The sequence below is a fragment of the Rhopalosiphum maidis genome, chromosome 2 (genome assembly GCF_003676215.2).
Source record: "Rhopalosiphum maidis isolate BTI-1 chromosome 2, ASM367621v3, whole genome shotgun sequence".
Taxonomy (NCBI): domain Eukaryota; kingdom Metazoa; phylum Arthropoda; class Insecta; order Hemiptera; family Aphididae; genus Rhopalosiphum; species Rhopalosiphum maidis.
The window spans coordinates 30,971,647-30,993,464 of NC_040878.1; the positions used below are offsets into that span (position 1 = coordinate 30,971,647).

Below are 21,818 nucleotides of genomic sequence, written 5' to 3' on the forward strand. Positions count from 1 at the left end.
TTACATGGAGTTATAACGAAGTGTTTTTGGTGTGATGATTATGTTCACGAACTACATAATATTACAATATTGCATAGTTCGTAATATTTGTACAATTCTTCTGTTATCAGGCCATGACTTATCATATTATCACAGAATATTCTGTGATATCTGTGATCACGATCGACGGTGTATCAGTCCATGCCGGATTTTTTGATTATGTTGTTTATCTTATTTTTTTTAAATTTCGTTCTACTTGATTTTTATGCTTGCGAATTCGTGATTGTTGAACTGTTCAAATATTTCCTGTAATAATTATTATATCATTATTATTGGTATTATTTATTTAAGTTGTCATCATAGTCCCGTACGCGGTTCGATCCTCGATCATGTCGTCGAACCTCCCGCTAACGGTTGAAAAACTTTTGACGGCGTTGGACTGCATGTTGGTCGATGGTTTTGATATACAAGATAAAACGTTGCTGGAAAAACTTTTGACAAGCTTGCAGGTCGCTGGTAAGTAGCTTGCCGTTTATAAATATATTTTGGTGGCATGAGTGACTTAGTATACATGTCTAGTTAACATTAATGTTTTAGATGATTTGCTGAAAACAGTACCGATCAACACTCACTGTAAATGGTTTGCCAGCGTTTTAAATTTGTATCGGAATCGAACTCCAGTGTCTAGAAATGCTTTGATACATCTGTACGCTTTTTCCCTTAAATACTTGGCCATATTGGTGAAAAATGCCGATGGCTTGGTCGCACTCATCGAGACTGGTACTCTCCAATCAATGATTAATCAGCTAGACGTTGGATCTGATCTCAAAGAGTCTTCAATTTTTAATGCCTACATGTCGTTGTTGCAAACATTGAATACTCATAAACAAGGTCTTGAATATGTTTTCCAAGAAGGTAATCCTTAATTTAAGTGAAATAAAAGTGAAACTCATCCTAGTTAACACCTATGCATAATAAATTAATAAATATAATGTCCTGACAAAAAAATAAGTATTCTAATGAATTTTGACTTCTCTATAGTGGTCCTTTCCTGTTTCGGACATAGACAGTTTTATATCTCCCTGTAACCTTAATAATAGACAATAATCTTTGATCAAACTCAAATATAATTTCATATATAATATATATTTTGTACATACGCAACAGCCACCAGTCACGAAAATGTAGTACACAATTATATGTCAAGGCATCTGTTATAAACAAGTGTTGTTCTTTTATTATGTATAGTTAATACTTTATTATATTATAAACCTATTAATGTGAGAATATAACCAAAATTTACTTAAATTATTTATAGCTAAAAAATAACTCAATAACAAAATTGAACACTGGTACATACTTTACTTAATACGGTTTTGATTGTTTATTTATTAATGTAATTAACTATGATTTTACATTTTTAGGTTTATGGAAAATGATACTTTTTGCTATTCGTGGATTAATTGTACCAGCAAAATATGTTGAAATTCAATCTAGTCAATATATTGCCGATTTAATTTATAAATCATTTGATTATGAAATGGCACATTATTGTGAACCTCTTCTTAAAGAGTTATTTTACAGCTTAAATAAAACTGATGATCTAATTGCCAACCATCAAGACATAAAACATTTTTTTGCCTATAATGTTAATGTGAAAACGTTAATTTTATCTTTAGAAAAATTCATTGGAACTAAATATGAATCCGATGTTGTCCAAAACATAATTAATAAATTTTCTTTATCAGATGTATTAGTGAATATTCAAAGATTATTAAATGTGAATTCATTGCTATTAAAAAACTATATGACATTACATTTGATATTTGATTGTCTTACTGTTTGGCATCATTCTGACTTGGAATATGTATTAAAATTGATTTTTTCCCATATGAATATGCCAAAAAACATACATTCATATAAACAAATTAACAACTTATATACACAAGCAATAAGATATGCAAACATTAGTAATGCACAATTGGGAACTAACACAATATTTGAAAAGGAATTAATTATCGGCCAGGTAAATAAATATCTTATTCTTAAGACTTTAAAATCTATTAATATATTTTTTATTTTTATTATTTGTGTTAATAGTTGATACCATTAAATAAATGCACTGATTGGCTTCAGTGTTCTAAGTATGAAAAGTTAAAATATGATAGAAGTTGTATAATTGAATCCAAATATATTTTAAATTATTGCAATAATTATGATTGTATGTTAAATGAAGTGGCTATTTCTTCTGTACTCAACATTGTAGACATTGTTCATATACTCAAACAGGTAAATCTAGTTACATCAATATTAATTCTTATTTTATAGTATATTAATTTCTTAACTTGAGAAATAATATAGTCATAAAAAAAAGCTATTTCAGTTTTAGTTAAAACTTTTTTTTGTTTAAAATACATTGATTATAATTTGTTAATGATATTTGTATAAAAAATCTTAAATATTTTTATATATTATATAATTTATAGGTGTCATTGGATTATTTAATCATTTTTTTTTCAACATTAACTGAACAGTTTTTGAACTCTGATAATTGGTTAGAAGAGAATCAAGATCAAAATTCAATTTATAACAAATTTTTAGAAATATTATCATGCATATTTATATGTTGGGCAAAAGTAATAGAGTGTAAATTATTTACTGAAATTACCACACAAAATATATTATTTGTGCCACTTGTACAGAGCCATAATCAGTTTTTTCATAAATCTTGTCATAATTCTACTCTCTTGCAGGTAAAGTAATTAATTAAAAATATCAATATATATGTGTATGATATTACAGTGAATGTCTGCAGTTAGTTAATGCTAACAAATTAAAAAAAAAATAAAAGATAATTTATAAATTACAACATTATTATTAAATAATATATGTAATTAATATTATATATAATATATTAATTTAAATTAGGTTTATTTTATTTTACAAAATTGTTTGATCTCTTATTACATAAGCGATTGATATCAAATTGCCTTTGTACACAATAAACTGATTTATGGTGTATATATATAAAAAAAATGTTAGTTGTTATGCAAATCAATTTATTCAATACAATGTTATATGTATAGCTGAATGACAAAAGCATACTAAATAACAGTATAGTAAGGCCTTAATCAAGATAAAATATTATAAAAGTTGTTTGGGTAAGGTATTAAATATTTTATAAAAATTATCTACTTGTGTAGTATCTAATATTGTATAGGTAGTAGGCTTACTTTGTATTATTTTTGTACTTTCCCATTATCCCAAGATTACATTAAAATTAAATTAAATTGGAAGTACAAACATTCACTAATGAATGTTTACAATGAGTATAATTTGAATCAATATGTCGACATTCATAGGCATGCAAACGGGGGTGGCAGGAGAGGCAACTGCCTCCACTGCGAAATTTCCTGCTTCTTCAAGATTTTACATTATACATTAATACCTACCAATTTTTGATAATATTTAAATAATATGTTCAAATGTTCAATATTAGTATACTGGTATTTATATTATTTGAAAAAAGTAAATATTAAATAATATTAAAATCTATAATTTGTGTGATGTCACATACATAGCAATCCTTATCAAAATTTAATTTTGGATCCAAATAAAAAAAAATATTCATTTAAAATGTATAAAAAAGTAATATAAATTTTTAAAACATTAGACCCTACTGCTAAATGACGTTGCATATGGAACTTTAATAAAACATAATATTAGCTATTATAAAAGTTGTTCGAATTATGTTTTATATTTATTAATTTTTTTTATTATGACTTCTTGATCGTAAAAGATATTATTATTAAAAAGGACTTATTGAAAACTCCTTTGGTAATTTTATGTTTAACCTAACTCTTAACCGTATAGAACAATACTATGGTTTAATAGAACCTTATACTTGATTTTGTGTGAGGATTTATTTAAATTATTGTTGCTTCTCATCAAGGTCTTAGCTGGGAAAAATCAAGGGAGGGGTTTGGAGTCTGGACCTCCTTAGCTAAGGTATTGCCTCCCTGTTAAGAAGACCTGCGCACGCTTATGTCGACATTCACCAATCATTTTGGTATAGGCAGTATTTACCAATTACAGACATTCACAGTAACATAAATATATAAATATAAATAATATCTAAATATAAATAATATTCTAATGCATCTATACATGTTTACAGAATGGTTTAAAATTAATTAGTACTGCATTAAATAAAATGAGCAAAGGAAATGTACTATGTACAGATAATTTGGCAGATTTTAGTACACTGTGTACTACACTTAATAATTTATTATTGGATACCAGACCAGAAATCCGTGATAGTTGTTTACAGTGTATTAGAAGCTTAGTAAATGCTTCTAAGCACAGTTCTGGTAAGTTAAATTAACAATGTTACCATTGTTAGTATGTAATAAGATTTTATGTTTATTTTAATCAGGGAATTGTTTTATCAAACTCATCTTGGAAAAAAATATGTCAATAACTGTTATAAATACTCTTAAACATGACAGTGATCCATTTGTAAGATCTAAAGCTCTTGAATGTTTAGAAGAAATGGTTTCTGTGTCAGACATTTGGGAAATGTCTTTAAAAGATTCAGATTTACTAGTAAGTATATAATTATAAATTATAATTGATTATTAATATTTTTATTAAGGTGATCATTGTTTTTTATATTATTTAGACACATTGTTTAAACTTAATGCAATGTGAATCTGAAGGTATCATTAGACGACAAATAGTAAAACTCATCACTGCATTGTTTGTGTATAATGAGCTCAGGTATGTTATCTTATATTCATATAATAGAAACAATTTATTTAATGCTTATTATATATTAAGGAATAAAATTAATGCCATTTTGTTATTTAAAACACTATTCATAGAGCCTGGTATTGTGATTACTAGTATTCGTTATTAACTAATAAATTATTATAAGTCTGAGTGGTCCAACTGGTCAATTATATTAATATTTAAATATGATAGGTAGTTAAAGTGTAGAATAATATTTATAGCAATTGATAGAATGAACAAAATAATCTCTGAGATATATTATATTGTATAAAAACACAAAATGAATAATTTGTTTTAGAATAAAATTTGTCTTTATTATATAATGAAAATATTAAAAATTATTAATAATTGATTGTTAATATGTAGTTTATAGTTAAATTTGTATATATTCATATGATGATAATATTTTTGTATTATTAATTTCCAGTGATAATCTATTTAATGAAATATGCATTGTAATGGTACATGTAAGTATCAAAGATCCACTCTGGGAAGTAAAAACATTTACTTATGATTTTTGGGATTCTGTTATTCATAAAATTGTCAAAGAATCTTGTAAAAAAAATAACTCTGAAAAACTAAATGACAATCTTGTCAAATTAAGTGCAACAGGCTGCTTACATGTGAGTTGATTGATTAAACATTTTTTTTTTTTAATTTGCATTCAAATCAATATGTTTTGATACTTTATATTTTTATATTAATAATATAAATTTTATAATTTAGGTTCTTTATATTGCATTGAAAGAAGAATATGATTTGGTAGTACAAAAAAAAGCAATAAATGTAACAAAAAAATTGCTTACTTATATAAGTTCTACTCATAGTATATATGGCTTAAATTCGAAATTAAAACTTGAACCCGAAAATTGCCTGCATAATATTATTGATGGAAGCGTAGATAATAGTTTTGATTCCAAGCAAAAAAAACCCAGACAAATTGATTCATCTAATAGGATTTTAAATTCTATTACTACAATTAGTGACTGTGAATTATTGCCAAATTTAAAGTCATTTAACCTTAGTAGTATTTATCCAAATGATATTTGTCTTCATCAGAAAACTGATGATTATTTAAAGATAAATGATTTTTGTAATTTTACTTGTCATTATGATTTTAATGAATGTGATGCTAAGACACAATGGGTTATATCAACAAGGTCAGGTTTAGATTCAATGTTGGATGACATAATTGGTCAATCACAAAATTGCTTCATTGAAGGAGCTGATCTTTTAGATTGTCAATAATTATGTTTTATCTCATATTGCTTTAAACTAGAGTTGGGCTAGTACTCAAAAGCTATCTAGTACTTGATAAGGGGATAAGTATTCGAAAATAAGCGAGTACTTGAAAATTGTAATACAAGTAGTTGAGTCAAGTACTTGAACTCGATTTAAAATTATTTTCAGTCGAGTATTCGTCCAACTCTACTGTAAACCTATTATACTATTATATTATTGCAGATTCTGGTTTAGGATGTAATCATTATTATGATTGTGTTTTTAATTTTTGTTTCCTATTTTCTCCTTTAAATTTATGAATTTTATTAGAATTTTTATTTTAAATTACATACATAAGATTAATATTATTATTTTTTATTGTATGTATAGTTTTTAACAATATACTTATATATTGTCTTCATTATATTATTTATATTGTATAAAATGTAAAAATCAATTTTTCAAAGATAATAAAATTGAATTTTTAGATAAAGTTTGTTATAAAAATTACTCAATTTGTAAATATTTAAATAATTAAATAATTGTAATCACGACTTAAAAAAAATAATAAACCACATAGGTAATATTTTTATTTTTTTAAGACAACGTTATTATTATTTTTTATACATATTTAAATGTTTAATATATTATATATATATATATATATATAATTAAAATATGAACATATGTACATTTCTTTCAATTGTTATGTAATTAAAACAAAGTTTTTATCTAATTTAAATTTTATAATCTAGGTTATGTTATTGAAATAAAATTGTAGCTATTTTTTTAACATGCGGTCTACTACCATTATGTGTACTACTTAACTATATACAGTGGAAACTCTTTACAACGAAAAACTCTATATAACGTAAATATTACATAATAATGGTTGGTTTGCTTTATAACCCATTAGTCCATTCATTCTCTATAACGTATAGTCACTTTCAATAACAAAACAATATTTTATGTTTCACAATTTACCTGTTAAGTATTATAAATTATAAAAATAATCGCCAAAAATGCCGAAATTTTCAAGATCGATTATATTCTTTCATTATCTACTTTTAATATCGTAATAATACCATTATTATTGATATCGAATATATTCATTTTATTATCGATGTAATTTCTAAAAAAGTGTTTTTTTTTTAAACCCTCTCTATTACGAAAATTTTCTTTAACGAAAGAAATCTCTTGGTCTCTTCAGATTCATTATAAAGAGATTTCACTGTATACATATATATATATATCTATAGTAAACGGTCTATCGTCTACCAATGTTTTTTGTTCTACTGTAGCAAAGATATCTAAATCATGGCCATTAACCATTGTATTATTATTTATTTTTATACTAAATTGGAAATATTTTCAATTTATTCTGATATGAAATTATGCAGTATGGATTTGGGCAAAAAATAGACTTTGAAAAAATTTTGAGTCGAGTTCGAATGTTTTATTGAAAAATATTAAAAACTATAAATATCTCTATTTCCGATAAAAATATCCTAAGGAATAATAATGAGAACGTTCATTGTTTGAATTTATAAAAATAGATTGTTATTAAATATTTTTAATTCAATGATACCTAATGAAAAAATTAAGGGAATTTCGAATTTTTTCTATACCTACTTATTACGGTAATAACCTACCAAATAATATTTAACTTATATTTGTCAATAATAGAATTCTGAAATTTCACTGTATTCTGAAAATATTCTAGTACTTGTGCAATTTAGAAATTCTGAGTACTAGGAACCTTTATTGTTTTTAAATACGTATCAAATACGAGTACCTACTACCAGGCCCTGATTTATGCAAGTGCAGATGGAGCACTTGCACTTTGCCCCCAATTTCTGGAAGGCCATAGGCTCTGTAAGTTGTAGAAAATTGTTTTTTTTTTTCAAATTAATTCCATAAAAATGTATTTTCTAAAATGTAATACCAACTGTTAATGTTCAAAGTTTAGTATATTCTTATCATTAAATTGTCAGTTGAATTTTGGTTATTTTTGTCATTCCACACCCCAGTATTAATAATCATTTACCATCACAAAATATTAAAATAATAATAATAGAAAATTGTTTGAACATCGGAAATATTTAATACCCAATAACTAATTTAAACTTTTTTTATGATAAATAAAATGTTATAAAAATAGAAATTATAGGAATTAATCATTTTTTATTTAATTTTATGAAAGACTGAAAATTAATTTTAATTTAAATTCATATAATAAAATCCTTAAGTATTTTTAATATTTTAATATAGTATAATTTTGTTATGTTATTTAATTAGTATTGTCTTTTCATTGTCCTTAATTTATTAGACCAAGTAACTAAATTGTATTTATAGTACATAAAATATTGTACAAATATCTTATGAGTTTTGAGATAAGTATTTTGGCATTTAACACTTTTAATCATAGAGTATACTCTTGCTTTTAAAATATAAATATTTTTTTTATTATCAACATTACCCATCTTTATGTAGATTTTTTCTAGAACATTTTTTTGACTTGAGGGCCCCTAAAAAAATTGTGCACTTGGCCCTAATTTTATTAAATCAGGCCCTGCTTACTACCTACCAACCAGTGTCCGAATACTCGTTTATTTTTGAATACTTTATCTCTTATTATCAAGTACTCGACTGCTTTTAAATTCAACTGCTTTCGAGTACTCGACTACAAAAAAATAATACTCTCCCAACTCTAAAATCACTAAATTTAATAAAATGTGTATTATGTGTTAAATACTTAAATCATCCTAAGTTTTAATAATTATAAATTATAATCTATTAATTATTTTGTAAATTATTTACTGTGTACCTACCTACCTACTTAATAAAAAAATTGGTTTTAAATTAAACATATGTGTTCATTAGTTCGTTGATTTTCATTAACATGATTGTGTTACAATAACAGAATCGAGTTTAAAACATAACGAGCATTAAGTATGACATATTTTGATAAAGAGAAAAAAATCCATATTTCTTAGTAGGTAGATATAGTAGATATATCTTACTAACAATTTAAAAATAACATTTAAAATATTTTTTTTGTGATAATAGATGTATAATAATAATACCTAGTAATCAATACCTACAATAATTGTAAAATGTATGCTTTGTGTTGGTATAGGACATAAAATTAAGAAATATTTTTCAGTGCAATAGAAATCATTGCATTGATTTATTCCTAATCAATATATTTATATATTGTCCACAGAATACAATATATATCATCCATTAATAGCATATAACTAGGTACCTACCTATTTATGATGTAACAATGTAATTTAAAGTTTAAAGTGTACTTTAGTTGGTATCATATTTTTTACATTTTCACTTAAATCTTATTGGACTATAAATTATAACTTATATACCTATAGTTATATATTATAATATAATTATTGATTGGGTACTTAGCTGTAACTAGCTTTTTATGATAAATTCTTAGAAAATATTCAAAGTATAGATGGGAATACTTTTAGTAGGTATGTATTAATTAGGATATTATTTTATATTTCAATTTTATTTTAATTTAATTTTTGTTGACCTAATTGTGCCTCAATAATATTAGATTGTGCTATCATTTTTTTAAAATTGTATTTTATTTATAACGCTGGTTTATGATTTAGTATATTATGTATAAATATTTTAATTTCTTTCAATCATGTATTCATATTTATAGGCGGAAATTGGGAGGGCTTGAGGGGGCTTAGCTTCCTCAAAAAATGCTAACAGAAAAATTAGCCTCCTCAAAAATAATATAAGTAAAATATTAACTTTCAATTCAATTATTGTTGGAATAAAAATTTAATAAAATTAAAAAAATTAAAAAATAAAATATCTGATGTAATAGGTAGTAGGTGTTTCTGATTCCATTACAAAGTCCATAGCGTAATACATTTTAAAGTAGGTTGAAGCTAATATTCTGGATCCACCATAAAATATTATTATTGTTATATGACATTACACGTTATTCTATGGTTTCTCTGCGCCGACATCGATATTTCGTTAATTATAGATGATTGTTTATTGTCTAGGAGCTATTGGATGTAAAATGTATAAGTGTTAAATCAGAAATGTGTGTTTCAAAAAACTGCATACCTACATTTTCAACTGGCAAAAGCAGTATTAGATTAGAAGATTTAACTTCAGTACTTTCTAAAGATGTATATCCAAACATATATAAGCTTATGCAAGTTGCACTCGCTCACCCCATAAGTTCGTCTACACGTGAACGTAGTTTTTCAGCTAAGAGAAGAATAAAAACATGGTTGAGGTCATCTATGTTGCAAAACAGATTCAACAATTTAGCTATCATTATTATAAAAAATGATATTTCCAAAACAATTGATAGAGAAGTCATACTGGATTCATTTGCAAAAATAAAATATAGATATATTGTTTTAAAATAAATATTTTAATATAACAACTAGATAACAAGGTTGTTACTGTAAATTAATATTTAACAATTTAGTTTTTCTTTATAATTTGTATAAGTATAACTATTATTATCTATCTTATATTATATTTAAAGTTAAAATTCAAGTACGAGTAAATTTATAACACATATAATATGTTTAAAATAAATCATGCTTAGTTTTTTCATGATGTATTATACTTGCAAGTTCAGAGAGCGGCTTTGATATGCAATAAAGTATTTTTAAATATTAGCCCCTTCTAAAACTATGGCAAATTTCCGCCTATGATCATGTTTTTAGTTTAAGTGAATGGATATGATATGATATAAGTATGAATAATTTGTGTAGAAATATATTGATTAGGTAATACTACAAATAATACCTATTGCCTATAATAAATAATATGATCTTCCAAGTTTTTTGGAAGTTAGGTTACCGGTTACCTAGATTAAATCTTCTGATTTCAGATTTCAATGTATAAGATTTAGGTATTCATAGCTCCTCTATATTTCTATAACATATAAAAATCGAACACGAGTTTTGTTACCAATTGCCGGTTCCTAAATTAAAACAAAGTATATTTGTATATTATCATTTATCAATGGTTTAATGCCAATTTAACACATTTAATTGAAATTGACTTATGATTATTTATTCAATAATGATAATGGTTATAAATATAAAAATATTTTTACATCCACTATAATTGTTTGGAGCCAATGCCTCTAAAAAATATTTAAGTGACACCACTGAGATCTGAGAATACCTAGTACCTACTTGCGTCTAGGTATTTTAAACGTTAAATTGCAAAACCAGATTATAAGGTAAACTTGTATTTCTATTATACTATTATTGTCTATTGAGTATTGATACAGTTACTATAAATTGTTTCAAAGTCAATATTAAAAGTATCATGTGTAAATCCGGCGTAGGTAGGTATCTATTATCTCGCTGGCAAGAGTATAGTGCCACAGTCCACAGTGACAGTTATTGGTAGTTGATACTATTCACAATAAATTATTCTGAATAGTTTCATCCGATATGGTATAATCATAATATCAAATTATATATCTATTGTATGTAGATGTGTAGGTAACTATAATGAAAACGACTATAATATCATGCATCCATATTAGACAGCGATAATAAACTTTAATATAATATTGGAAAATCAATAATAGGTAGGTAAGTAGGTAGGTACATAAAATATTAGCTATATATCCTACAGGTACATAGAACGATGCATTGTTGAATACCTAATGTAATGTTCAAAATGATAATAAACAATGTATGTAGCAATGTATTGTACAAATAATTATATTTATGTCCAATATATTAAGTGTTAGATATGTTATGGCTTTACTCCTGAAGTATAGTTGGATAGAGTAAAATACAAATTTAAGAATAAACATTCTATTTTTTAACCTCTAAAAAACATAAATGTTGGCGTTTATTCTTTCCGTATTTTAATCAAAGAATTTTTTATTAGTAACTTAGCAATTTAAACATACAATTAGGTAGGTAGTTAAAAAAAAAATGGCTTCTGTTTTTATCGTTGAATTTTTACTTATTACGTAATTATATATTTATACATGTAAAACCTATAATATAGGTAGATATATTATAATATTTAATATGATAAAAACATTTATATTTAATAATTTAAAATAATAATATTATTTACATACATAGGTACCTTAGATAGGTATCTACATTACGTTTTGCACTAAGAGAAATAAAAATACTTTAATAACTTGAAAATGAAAGTGGACTGATTTCCACTTTTTTTAGATGTAAGAACTTTTATCCCTCTACCAATAAGTATCTATCTAACTGTGTTGTAAAAGAAATAAAAGTAATAAATTATTGTTCTACGTAAGAATAATTAATATTTCTCCCTTGATTTTATCTTACATTAAATTTAATTCAAATTTCAAGAGAATAGTATATACCTACATATATTATATATAAATATACAGTTAGGGTCTAAACTCTAAATAGAAAAAAAATGAACACATCCAGTAATTTATTCAGCCAAAAATAAATATTTACGTATAATGTAGTTGATTTATCATTAGCTTTATTATTATAATTTTGTATCAGTTCTATGTACCTACATAATATACTAACAATGATCATTATTACAATAATAGTATTATGGTTTTAAACAAAAATATAATTCAAACAATCCACAAATAAATACTTAAACAAATAATTTTATATTTGATACTATAATAATATTATATATGATTTTTATCATGATTTCTAAGTTATATCACATTAACACATTTATAAAATTTAGATTGTCTATACATGACAAGATAAGATGCAGATTTTTAAAAGAAGCTAGTAAGCTACTGATTGTCATTGTTATGTTCAATAGTACCTACTTTTAAGTAGACTAAAAATGAGTAAATACATATAGATACTTAATATGTGCATGTACCTGAAATCTGAATATATAAATATATTTTAATTGGTATCTATATTAAATAATTATGATAGAAAAATGCATTGAGCAAAAAGTATTAAATTATTAAATGAAGATATGTGTAAAAACTAAGTGATAGTCTGCAAGTTATTATACCGTTATACATAATAATGACAACAAGACAAAGAAAACTAAACGAAAGAAAAGTATTTAATAAGTCGTGATAGTTATTTTATATGGGATATGCAAACATATTTTTATCTTTCTTAAAATATAATATACACAATTATATAATATCAAATATTTAAATATTGTAATTATGTATTGATTATAATATTATAGGTACTTGACATAAGAATTATTCAAATTAGCATAAATCTTTACACATAATGGTACTATTTGTACTTACTATACAGTGTGATCCAAGTCATTTGAGGGAGAGGGTGACCCATTAGGAATTTGTAAATTCCTGAAGTATGTAAATATTAAATGCTAATAATTTATAGTAATTATTAACAATAAATATGATAAATATTTCTAAATATAACAAGAAACTAAAGTAAACTATGAACAGTATTTAATACGAGGATGAAAACAATATTTTTCTCTTATAGTTTTGTCAAAACGGTAACCAGCGTAATACCTTTTTCAGATATAAATGGGATATTTCTATAATAACGTTGAATTTAATTGGTACTTTGCTAAAAAAGTACAAAAACTAATAGATACTCATAGAAATATTTCAAATTTTTAACTCTTCTAAAACGCACATGCGCAATAAAATTTATTTTTATAAATAAAACCTTCTAGTTTTGAAACCATATTTAGGCAGTCTTGTTTTTTTTTTATAACAACTAGGCATTGCTCTACATTAAAAATTGACTGAAGGTTATATTAGATATAATTAAAAATAAATAGGTCAAGTTAAATAAATAGGTAAAATGTATTGCGAATGCGTGTACCAAGATGTTTAAAAATTTGAAATTGTCTTTATCTAAATGTGTACCATGACATCCAGCTATAATATCTAAGGTAGTAACCCTTAGCTTGAACACACTGTATAATATATACAATATAATATAACAAACCTGTATACGGTTCGTCGAAGAAACCGAAAAAAATAAGAACAAACAAGTCACACTTAATGAACAAGAATAAATTATGTATAAAATAATGAAACTTAAAAATTACGACATTGATAAAGTAGTTATAATAATTGTTGACGATTTCTGGCTTTATTGCTCATAATATTGTGTTGTTGGTAGATGTAAAATATTTGCTTTTATAGTTTCGTATTTGACAAAATAGATGTACATAAAATATAGACTTTAACGGGACGTCGGACCGTTCAGTAAAATTCAAGCAATAGGTAATATTAGTGTGTAGTTATAACAGTGGTATTGGTCAGCGGAGTACGACTGTTCACTTGTTGCCACTGAATAGTTGATACTGTAATAATAATAATAATAAAACAGTAAATTAATAATTATTAACACAGTTTAACGTAAATCTTAATAGTATATTATAGGATATTATAAATAAATAGTAAAAACTAATAATATTGTGAATTATTCAGTTTTTGAATCTGACTGGTTCAAAAAATGAATTGAAATTTTTAAATATTAATACCGACATACCGTATTAATAAATAATATCTAATTGTTGATTTGAAGATCAAACCAAAGAAATCCAAATTGTACCAAAGTTAATAATAGACGACAATTATAGTGCGGACAAATATAATACCCAGCATACTGCCTAGGTACTAAATATTAATCATACATTTCATTTATTTACGCGCAGGCACAGATACATAATATACATTTTTTAAAGAATAATATATTAACAATAGATAGGTACTTATTCAATGGATAGGGTTACTTCCTATTTTGGAACAAGTCACACAATTTTCCTATTAAACCGAGTTGCATGTCGCATAAATATTACATTATATAATTATATTTAGATTGGACACGGGCACTGTGCGAATTTCGAACGGAAAATATCATTAAAACAATAATAATCATAAAGTTAATCGAATAACACAATATATAAATACATTTTGAATTTAAATCAAGTTATATTATATTATATAATCGTGATGTAAACAGAAATCATAATATAATACATAATTACATAATATTATGTATTTTTCAGCCACCGAATTTTAAAATATTCAAATAATGTCTTTATCAAAATATATTATTTATAATAAACTTATCTAGTTATATATCTAATTCGTTGTAAATATCTAAAGCAGATGGTATAATTTAACCTTTATAGATAAATAGTAGGTAACTATAGTAGTACCATTGATTATATATAGTCAATAAGAGTACACTACTACACTAGTACATACAAATCTATAGCTTTTATATAAAGCCGAGTATAAAATAATAGTAAGAAGATCGTTTGGTTTCCAAATGACTTATTAAGGACGTGGTAGATATAATACGTTATAACATGTTTTACCCAATAATTAATTTAATATGAACATATCGCGCTACGGCCTATCAGAGCGTATTTTAATGTTATGTTAAAATTACTAACTACTGTTTTCATTTCGATAACTTATACTAGATTTATATAATAATATTTTAAGTATATCAACGGTAACACCACTATAATACTAGCATATATGATGATATGCTTACCGGATTTTGCAAAGTTGATAACTGTTTCACTACACCGGAACCAAGTTGCTGCAGAATGCCAGTACTAGAATTTTGTGAACACGTACTTTGCCTCCTGGACCGGATGCTGTTCATACTGGAGCTAAGCAAGTATGGTACGCTGCTGCTCGTGTTCGGCATGCTACCACCCTTAAAAATCGTAAAACATCACTCGTTTTAGTATTTACACGATATTCTGCCATACATTTACTACACGTAAATCATACACACATACACACACACACATACATAAATTTAGTAAGCTGTACTGAACAGCAGAATTGGTTTTCCTGGTTTTCCGTTAAAAAATAATATTAATATGAATAAATTAAAAAGCCTTTCAACTTGCAATTAATACTAAGGTAATACATTTTTAAATTTCTTTTGGAAAGACTGTTAAATATTTATATCAATCTTTAAACTTATATTTAAATCACTAAATTTTATATTAGAAATTTAAAACAAAAATCTATGAAACAATATATATATATATATATATTATATTTAAATAATAATTAAAATATTATAATATTGTACGCATTACCAAACATGATTATTTAAATTTTAAATGTACATTGACTATATATTTTTTTTAATAATATTTAAGTATTTGACCCGTTAGTAGTTCTAAAACATGTATGCCTGCTTTTAGTATACAAATTGTGATTTATACCTGATGTACGATAAAACATAACCTACATTGGTACCGAAAAGATTTATTGGATGCATAGTGATTTACCTTTTGAACGCGTAGGTGCACGTGATTTGTTTCTAGTGAAAAGTAGTTTATTTTGAACTGTCTAAAATCTGTGATTGCGAGTTTATTGTTTGTATTTATTTATTTGATTTATAAATGACACAACACAAACTAAATCATTTTTATGAGAATCAACATGTAAATAAGTTCAACACATTACGTTTAATGTATTTATTAGTTAAAATTATTTAAAATGCTTATCGCTTGGTATTACAGTATTATTTCTATCTTGAATAGATATTTGTTTTATAATTGTAATTTCAACAATTTTATAATTATAAATACTAATTAAATCAATAGGCTATTTTAGGATTGTAAACTCTGCTCAAAGAGTTAATAAATTTAGACTGGAATATTTTAGATCCATATTGGATAAATGTAAATTTCACTCAAAAAGAATAGATAATAAAAGTTAATATTAAGCTATATATAAAGCTTTTAATTGTTTACTAATTTTTAGGAAGTCTATACATTATGTATTAATTAACGATGAACATAAATAAACAAATTTTTTTTTCTTAATAAATAGCATCTACCTACTAGTAATAACTATTCAAAAATAAAATGTTGTCACACATAAAATTAAATTGTTTTTAATTATTCTCGAGAGTTTAAGGTAACACCTATGTTAATTATGTAATAAAGACGCAAGCTGAATTGTAATCATTGCCAACACGTAAAAGTATGAAATTAATAATATTATTATGATAATTTTTAGTTGAATTACCTACATTAAAACCTATTAGTTTTGTGAGTTTTAACTTATAAAGTAAACTTATCACAATATTTTAAAAAGTAACGCGTACCAATGTAAATGATATGATTTTGAATTTTATCTAAATACCCTGAATACCATTAAAATAATAAATTGAATTTAAATTCATACATTGGTGGCAGTGATTCTAGGAAAATTCTAATGTTAGGTATTTATACGATTTATCACACATTCATTCGTAGGAATAGGGTATATAATATAAAATATAATTTAAAGTACAGTATACTACTATATTGTATATGTAATATATTATATAAAAACGTAGAAAAACATATAATTGTCAATTTAAATTGAATTCCATTTGGTGTGAAAAATGATCTTTGACCGGGGAAAACTATTATTAAAGGCAACTTAACGTTTATACCCGTAAATAACTCGGAAGCCCGCTGGGCTAAACATTGTGTTTTGTTATCGAATTCTTCGAGGTCCGTTACACAGTACTATGGTGGTTTATGGACTACGGTTATTAGGTGTTTGTAATTTCATTACATTCTAGATTTCCCAATTCCTCAAGATATAAAATTAATGTTTAAACTTTTTCACAAAACCTTTTTGACTTAAACGTCACATACAAACTGACTTACATAAACGTAGTATTTTAAACATTATTTTAAGTTTATTAACTATACATATTTAAGATTTGATCAAAATGAATGTTACTGTTATAACTATTCAATAATAATACAATTTAGAAGAGAAAAAATACTATTTATAATTCAACAAAATTCCATACTTTTTTAATAACATATAATATGCTTTGTTTACGTTTTTGATAATTTAACGGCGTAATTAATTAAGTACCTACACAGTTTTATCATTATAGTTTATGTAATTTGTAAGTACTCTGCTTTATCGTATAATGCTTAATTTTAGCATAATAAAACCTAAACGGTGATGAAATATATTTAATATGTTACGTCGCATTAACCAACATGACAATAATATCCTGAATTTGTATTGTCAACTTTTTTAATTAATAATGTGATACGATGACAACTTATTTTACAAACTTAAGAATGCAATATTACTTCACATTTATTGTTATATTTATAAGTAAAAACTAAAAATAAACATACCTACATAATACATATACATATTTCTTATCGATTATACTGTTTTAATTTTATTTAAACAATTTTAAAATAATAAAAAAAAATCTAATATTTATTTTTAAATTATTTAGCTTATAAGTAAACTGTCATATTTATATTAGAAAAATAAATTATAAAAACTACCTGAGTATTTTCAATTTAATTTTATAAAGTAATTTTATTTTTTATTTAGGGTAAGGTCAAATTTATAATCTATATACCAAAAAAAAAAAAAAAATACAATAAATAAATATGATAAAATTTAACTGAACGTGACGACGTGAAAGAAGAGAACATTCATTGACACTACTTAAAATAATGAACTTAAAAATAAGGTTTGATATAAATAGATATTTAAATTTTTTTAGACATTCACTGATTATTAATAACAACAGAGTTTGTTAGAAGAGATATGGAGAGCTTGCGGTGATTTTTTTTTGTTTGTAAAAAAGTGCATTGGCGATGATTAGAAGAATTTAGATTAGGTAGTCTATTTTATCAAAATAAAACAATGCTTTTTATACTTACAATACTTAAAAATATACAGTATTACTACTTCTACTTATATATATATATATATATATTGTATTATAATACATATTTTACTTTTACAACTAAAAAAGTCTTCAAATTTTAACTAAAGAAACAATTAATGTGGATATAAAATTTTAAGTATTAAGTAATTTATGGTTTTATACTTCTTTATTATATATTAATATGATAAAAACGATAAAAAAAATTATATAACAGTTAAAAACAACTGATATATAAGCTGAAAAAAAAAATTAAAAATTATAAATTGTATATTATATTACATAGATGTAGGTATTATTAGTTAGAAATCATCAAGGACATAATTTTATCATTTTTATATTGGAATTTATTTAAGAACAAAGTAAATATAGATAAATATATTTATATAGATTAAAATATTATTATTATAAAAAATAAATATTTATGAAAAATAAATTGCTCTTTTTTTATTATTATTTTTAATTTAACTATATTTAATGATTGTGTGTGGAACTGGGCTAACTGAAAAGTGATTACCTAGGTTTTTGTTAATTTGCCACTTGTAGCTCTCATTTCCCTAGAGTTGTATAGATATTTTTTTCTTTCCATTTTATAAAAAAAAAATACCAGGAAATTCAGTAAAATACCTTTTTTTAAAGTATCATAGTATGTATTCAGTTTACAAGTCATGAAGGTTTTGCAAAAACTTTTTGACCTTTTTAAAACTAAATTTAAAGAGCTTTCCGTGGAAAAACTTAAAGTGAAAACAAATAGTACCTGTTCTACTTAGAATTATAAAATTGAGTCAATACGACGCTGAAAATATTTCATTACGACTAACTCGCAGTTAGTAATTTATCCATTGATTATTATAAAAAAGTATTTCATAAATGAATCTTAAAGCAGATTACTTTTTTTAGTGATGCGTTTAATTATTTTAATGAAAATCAACTTAATAATACTCACAATCATGCTCCGTGCAAGCTGTACTCCGCGTAAGTTGCAATCAAACAGTAAAACAAAATATAAAAAATAACTCAAAATTGTAATAATAATTTAAAAGCATTATTAATATTGTTATGATAAATAATTTATCATAGTAATATATTTTGTTGTAAAATAATATAGTAATATTTTACATTACTGTTAAAGTGTAACACGGCGTTACATACTGGCAATATTAATACATTGGTGATTTTAATATTTTATTAAAATAGGGACTATTGTCTTTTGATTTTTTAAGTTATGTATTTTTGTTTTTTAGAAATTCGAAATAGCATAAATGTTATGAAAGGACATTATACTTATTGCATGTATGGATATAATAATAATAATAACGTAACAAAATAGTTTGTCCCAAAATAAATATTTATTGTATTAATAAAAAAAAAAAAAAAATGTTTGCGTGCTTAAAATTATTATGGAAATATTTAATAATTTGTATTGTTTACATTTAAATGTTTAATGTATAATTGACTCTTTTGAACACATAATATGTTTGTATAAAAAATATTGAGTAAATAACGTATAATATAAGACAATCAGAAATATTTAAATTGTAGCTGGTATACGGAAAATGTATTGACGTACATCACTTTTTGTATTTAGTAATAGTCACTGAACTGAAAATGTAAGTATTAATAATTTTTAAAAATTAGATAAGTATTACTTATGTACAAAATACAATGTATATTATAACATTATTGTATTTAATTTAATATTTTGAATTACAAATTCAAATTTTGAAGTGCTGTATTTTAATTTATACTAATTGTTTGTAACATTTAAAATAATTAAAATATAGTTAAAAACGTTTGATCTTTTTTAAATATTCAATAAATTATAATGTTCAATGAATAAAATAATAATATAGTGTTCATAATATTATTATAAAAATAAACGTATACCATACATTTTATTATTTGGGCTAATTTATCTTAGTTTAGTTTAATTTAAAATCGTATAATTAACATATTGAATTTATAAAGAATAACCATAAATCTATTCCTATAACCTATTCTTATCGTATAATATGATTTAGATTTTATAAAATAATTGAAATATGAAATGCAGTATAATAATAAACATATTATAATAATTACAATTCAAATTTAATTTTTAGTTAAATCTAAGATAATGTTATAGAAGAAAAATAAAATAATTATAGGATTGGTAAGTCTAGTGTCTATGAATAAATCATAGTTAATATATTGTTGATAAATAAATAACATTTTAAATAATACACAATAATGTATTTATTATTGCGATTTGAGTATTATAAACCGCTTTAAGAACCTGTAACGCTGCAAGCTGTTGTTTATCGTGTTAATTCAATTGCTTACATTCGTTAATCAATTTCTGTTACTAGAATGAGAATAATATGTTTGTATGTATATTGAATAGTTATTTTGATATTATATAATAATGGGTTTCTGGTATTTCTGGATTGACAGACTTGAAGAACATTTTATAAATATCAGTCGTAAAATGCATTAGTTTAATTAAAGAATGTACACGTTCCATGGAATTTATTTATAGTACTATTAATAATTATTACAGTAACTGAATAAAATTAATTGTATTGTATTATAGGTACATACAAGAATATTTAAATGTATAACACATTAGCACTTAATTATTATTGTTTTGGTAATCTAGACCAAAACTGGATATGATGGAAGATATTAATAGTAAATTCCCGGGCTCCAATTTTTTAGAGGTCCCTATAAAATTATCTTGGTTTTTTTTTTACAAAAATGATTAAATATGTTTTAAATTTAAATTATATTTAAATGTTAATAACAATAAATAATAGAAAAAAAGCCCACTTCTTTTATTTATTTGTAATAACCAATGTGAATATTTGATTTTTTTACATAATATTTATTGTATAGCATGAAGACATTTTGAAGATATAACAAAGACAAATGTATTATTAGATCTAGCTGCTTAGAATTTTTTTAGGCCTGGGACCCCCAAATTTTAAATCCAACAATATTTCACTGTTTGAGATACACAATGGAATACTGTTAAAAATTGTTATTTTAAATTTGTATTTTGTATACAATAATATATTATGGATGAAAAATGATTGAATATGTGGACAATAGACATAGTATTATAGATTTGAATAACAATATGTACTAGTATGTATTAAATAT

General features: G+C 24.0%; 3 protein-coding genes across 6 annotated transcripts in view; 2 read left to right on the forward strand and 1 right to left on the reverse strand.

The window, feature by feature from the left end:
- The first annotated feature begins 224 nt into the window (after positions 1 to 224).
- LOC113553248 lies at positions 225 to 6,290 on the forward strand. The gene is made up of 10 exons (XM_026956471.1): positions 225 to 495; positions 577 to 894; positions 1,404 to 2,005; positions 2,080 to 2,268; positions 2,466 to 2,732; positions 4,157 to 4,349; positions 4,415 to 4,584; positions 4,661 to 4,758; positions 5,198 to 5,393; positions 5,497 to 6,290. The coding sequence occupies exons 1-10, from the start codon at positions 369 to 371 to the stop codon at positions 6,016 to 6,018; spliced, it is 2,682 nt and encodes an 893-aa protein (XP_026812272.1). The 5' UTR covers positions 225 to 368; the 3' UTR covers positions 6,019 to 6,290.
- Positions 6,291 to 10,076: 3,786 nt separating this feature from the next.
- On the forward strand, positions 10,077 to 10,412 carry LOC113554939. Its single transcript, XM_026959041.1, has one exon. The coding sequence runs from the start codon at positions 10,077 to 10,079 to the stop codon at positions 10,410 to 10,412; it is 336 nt and encodes a 111-aa protein (XP_026814842.1).
- Positions 10,413 to 13,099: 2,687 nt separating this feature from the next.
- The window catches only part of LOC113551591 (SCY1-like protein 2), a 154,698-nt gene continuing 145,979 nt past the window's right edge, over positions 13,100 to 21,818 (reverse strand). For 2 of the 4 annotated variants that reach the window (XM_026953919.1, XM_026953917.1), the window contains 2 exons: positions 15,504 to 15,671; positions 13,101 to 14,298 (listed from right to left, as the gene is read on the reverse strand). In XM_026953919.1, the coding sequence (XP_026809720.1) occupies positions 14,272 to 14,298; positions 15,504 to 15,671 (195 nt within the window). In that variant the 3' untranslated portion in view covers positions 13,101 to 14,271. Of the gene's footprint in view, positions 14,299 to 15,503; positions 15,672 to 19,623; positions 19,642 to 21,818 lie in introns of all 4 variants that reach the window. The other 2 variants (XM_026953916.1, XM_026953918.1) reach the window with 2 other exon arrangements.

Coding starts and splice junctions, on each gene's coding strand:
- LOC113553248 (XM_026956471.1), top strand. CDS start 369: ATGTCGTCGAACCTCCCGCTAACGGTTGAAAAACTTTTGACGGCGTTG. Junction 2,269..2,465: donor TTGTTCATATACTCAAACAG/GTAAATCTAGTT, acceptor TATAATTTATAG/GTGTCATTGGATTATTTAAT. Junction 4,585..4,660: donor TAAAAGATTCAGATTTACTA/GTAAGTATATAA, acceptor TATATTATTTAG/ACACATTGTTTAAACTTAAT.
- LOC113554939 (XM_026959041.1), top strand. CDS start 10,077: ATGTGTGTTTCAAAAAACTGCATACCTACATTTTCAACTGGCAAAAGC.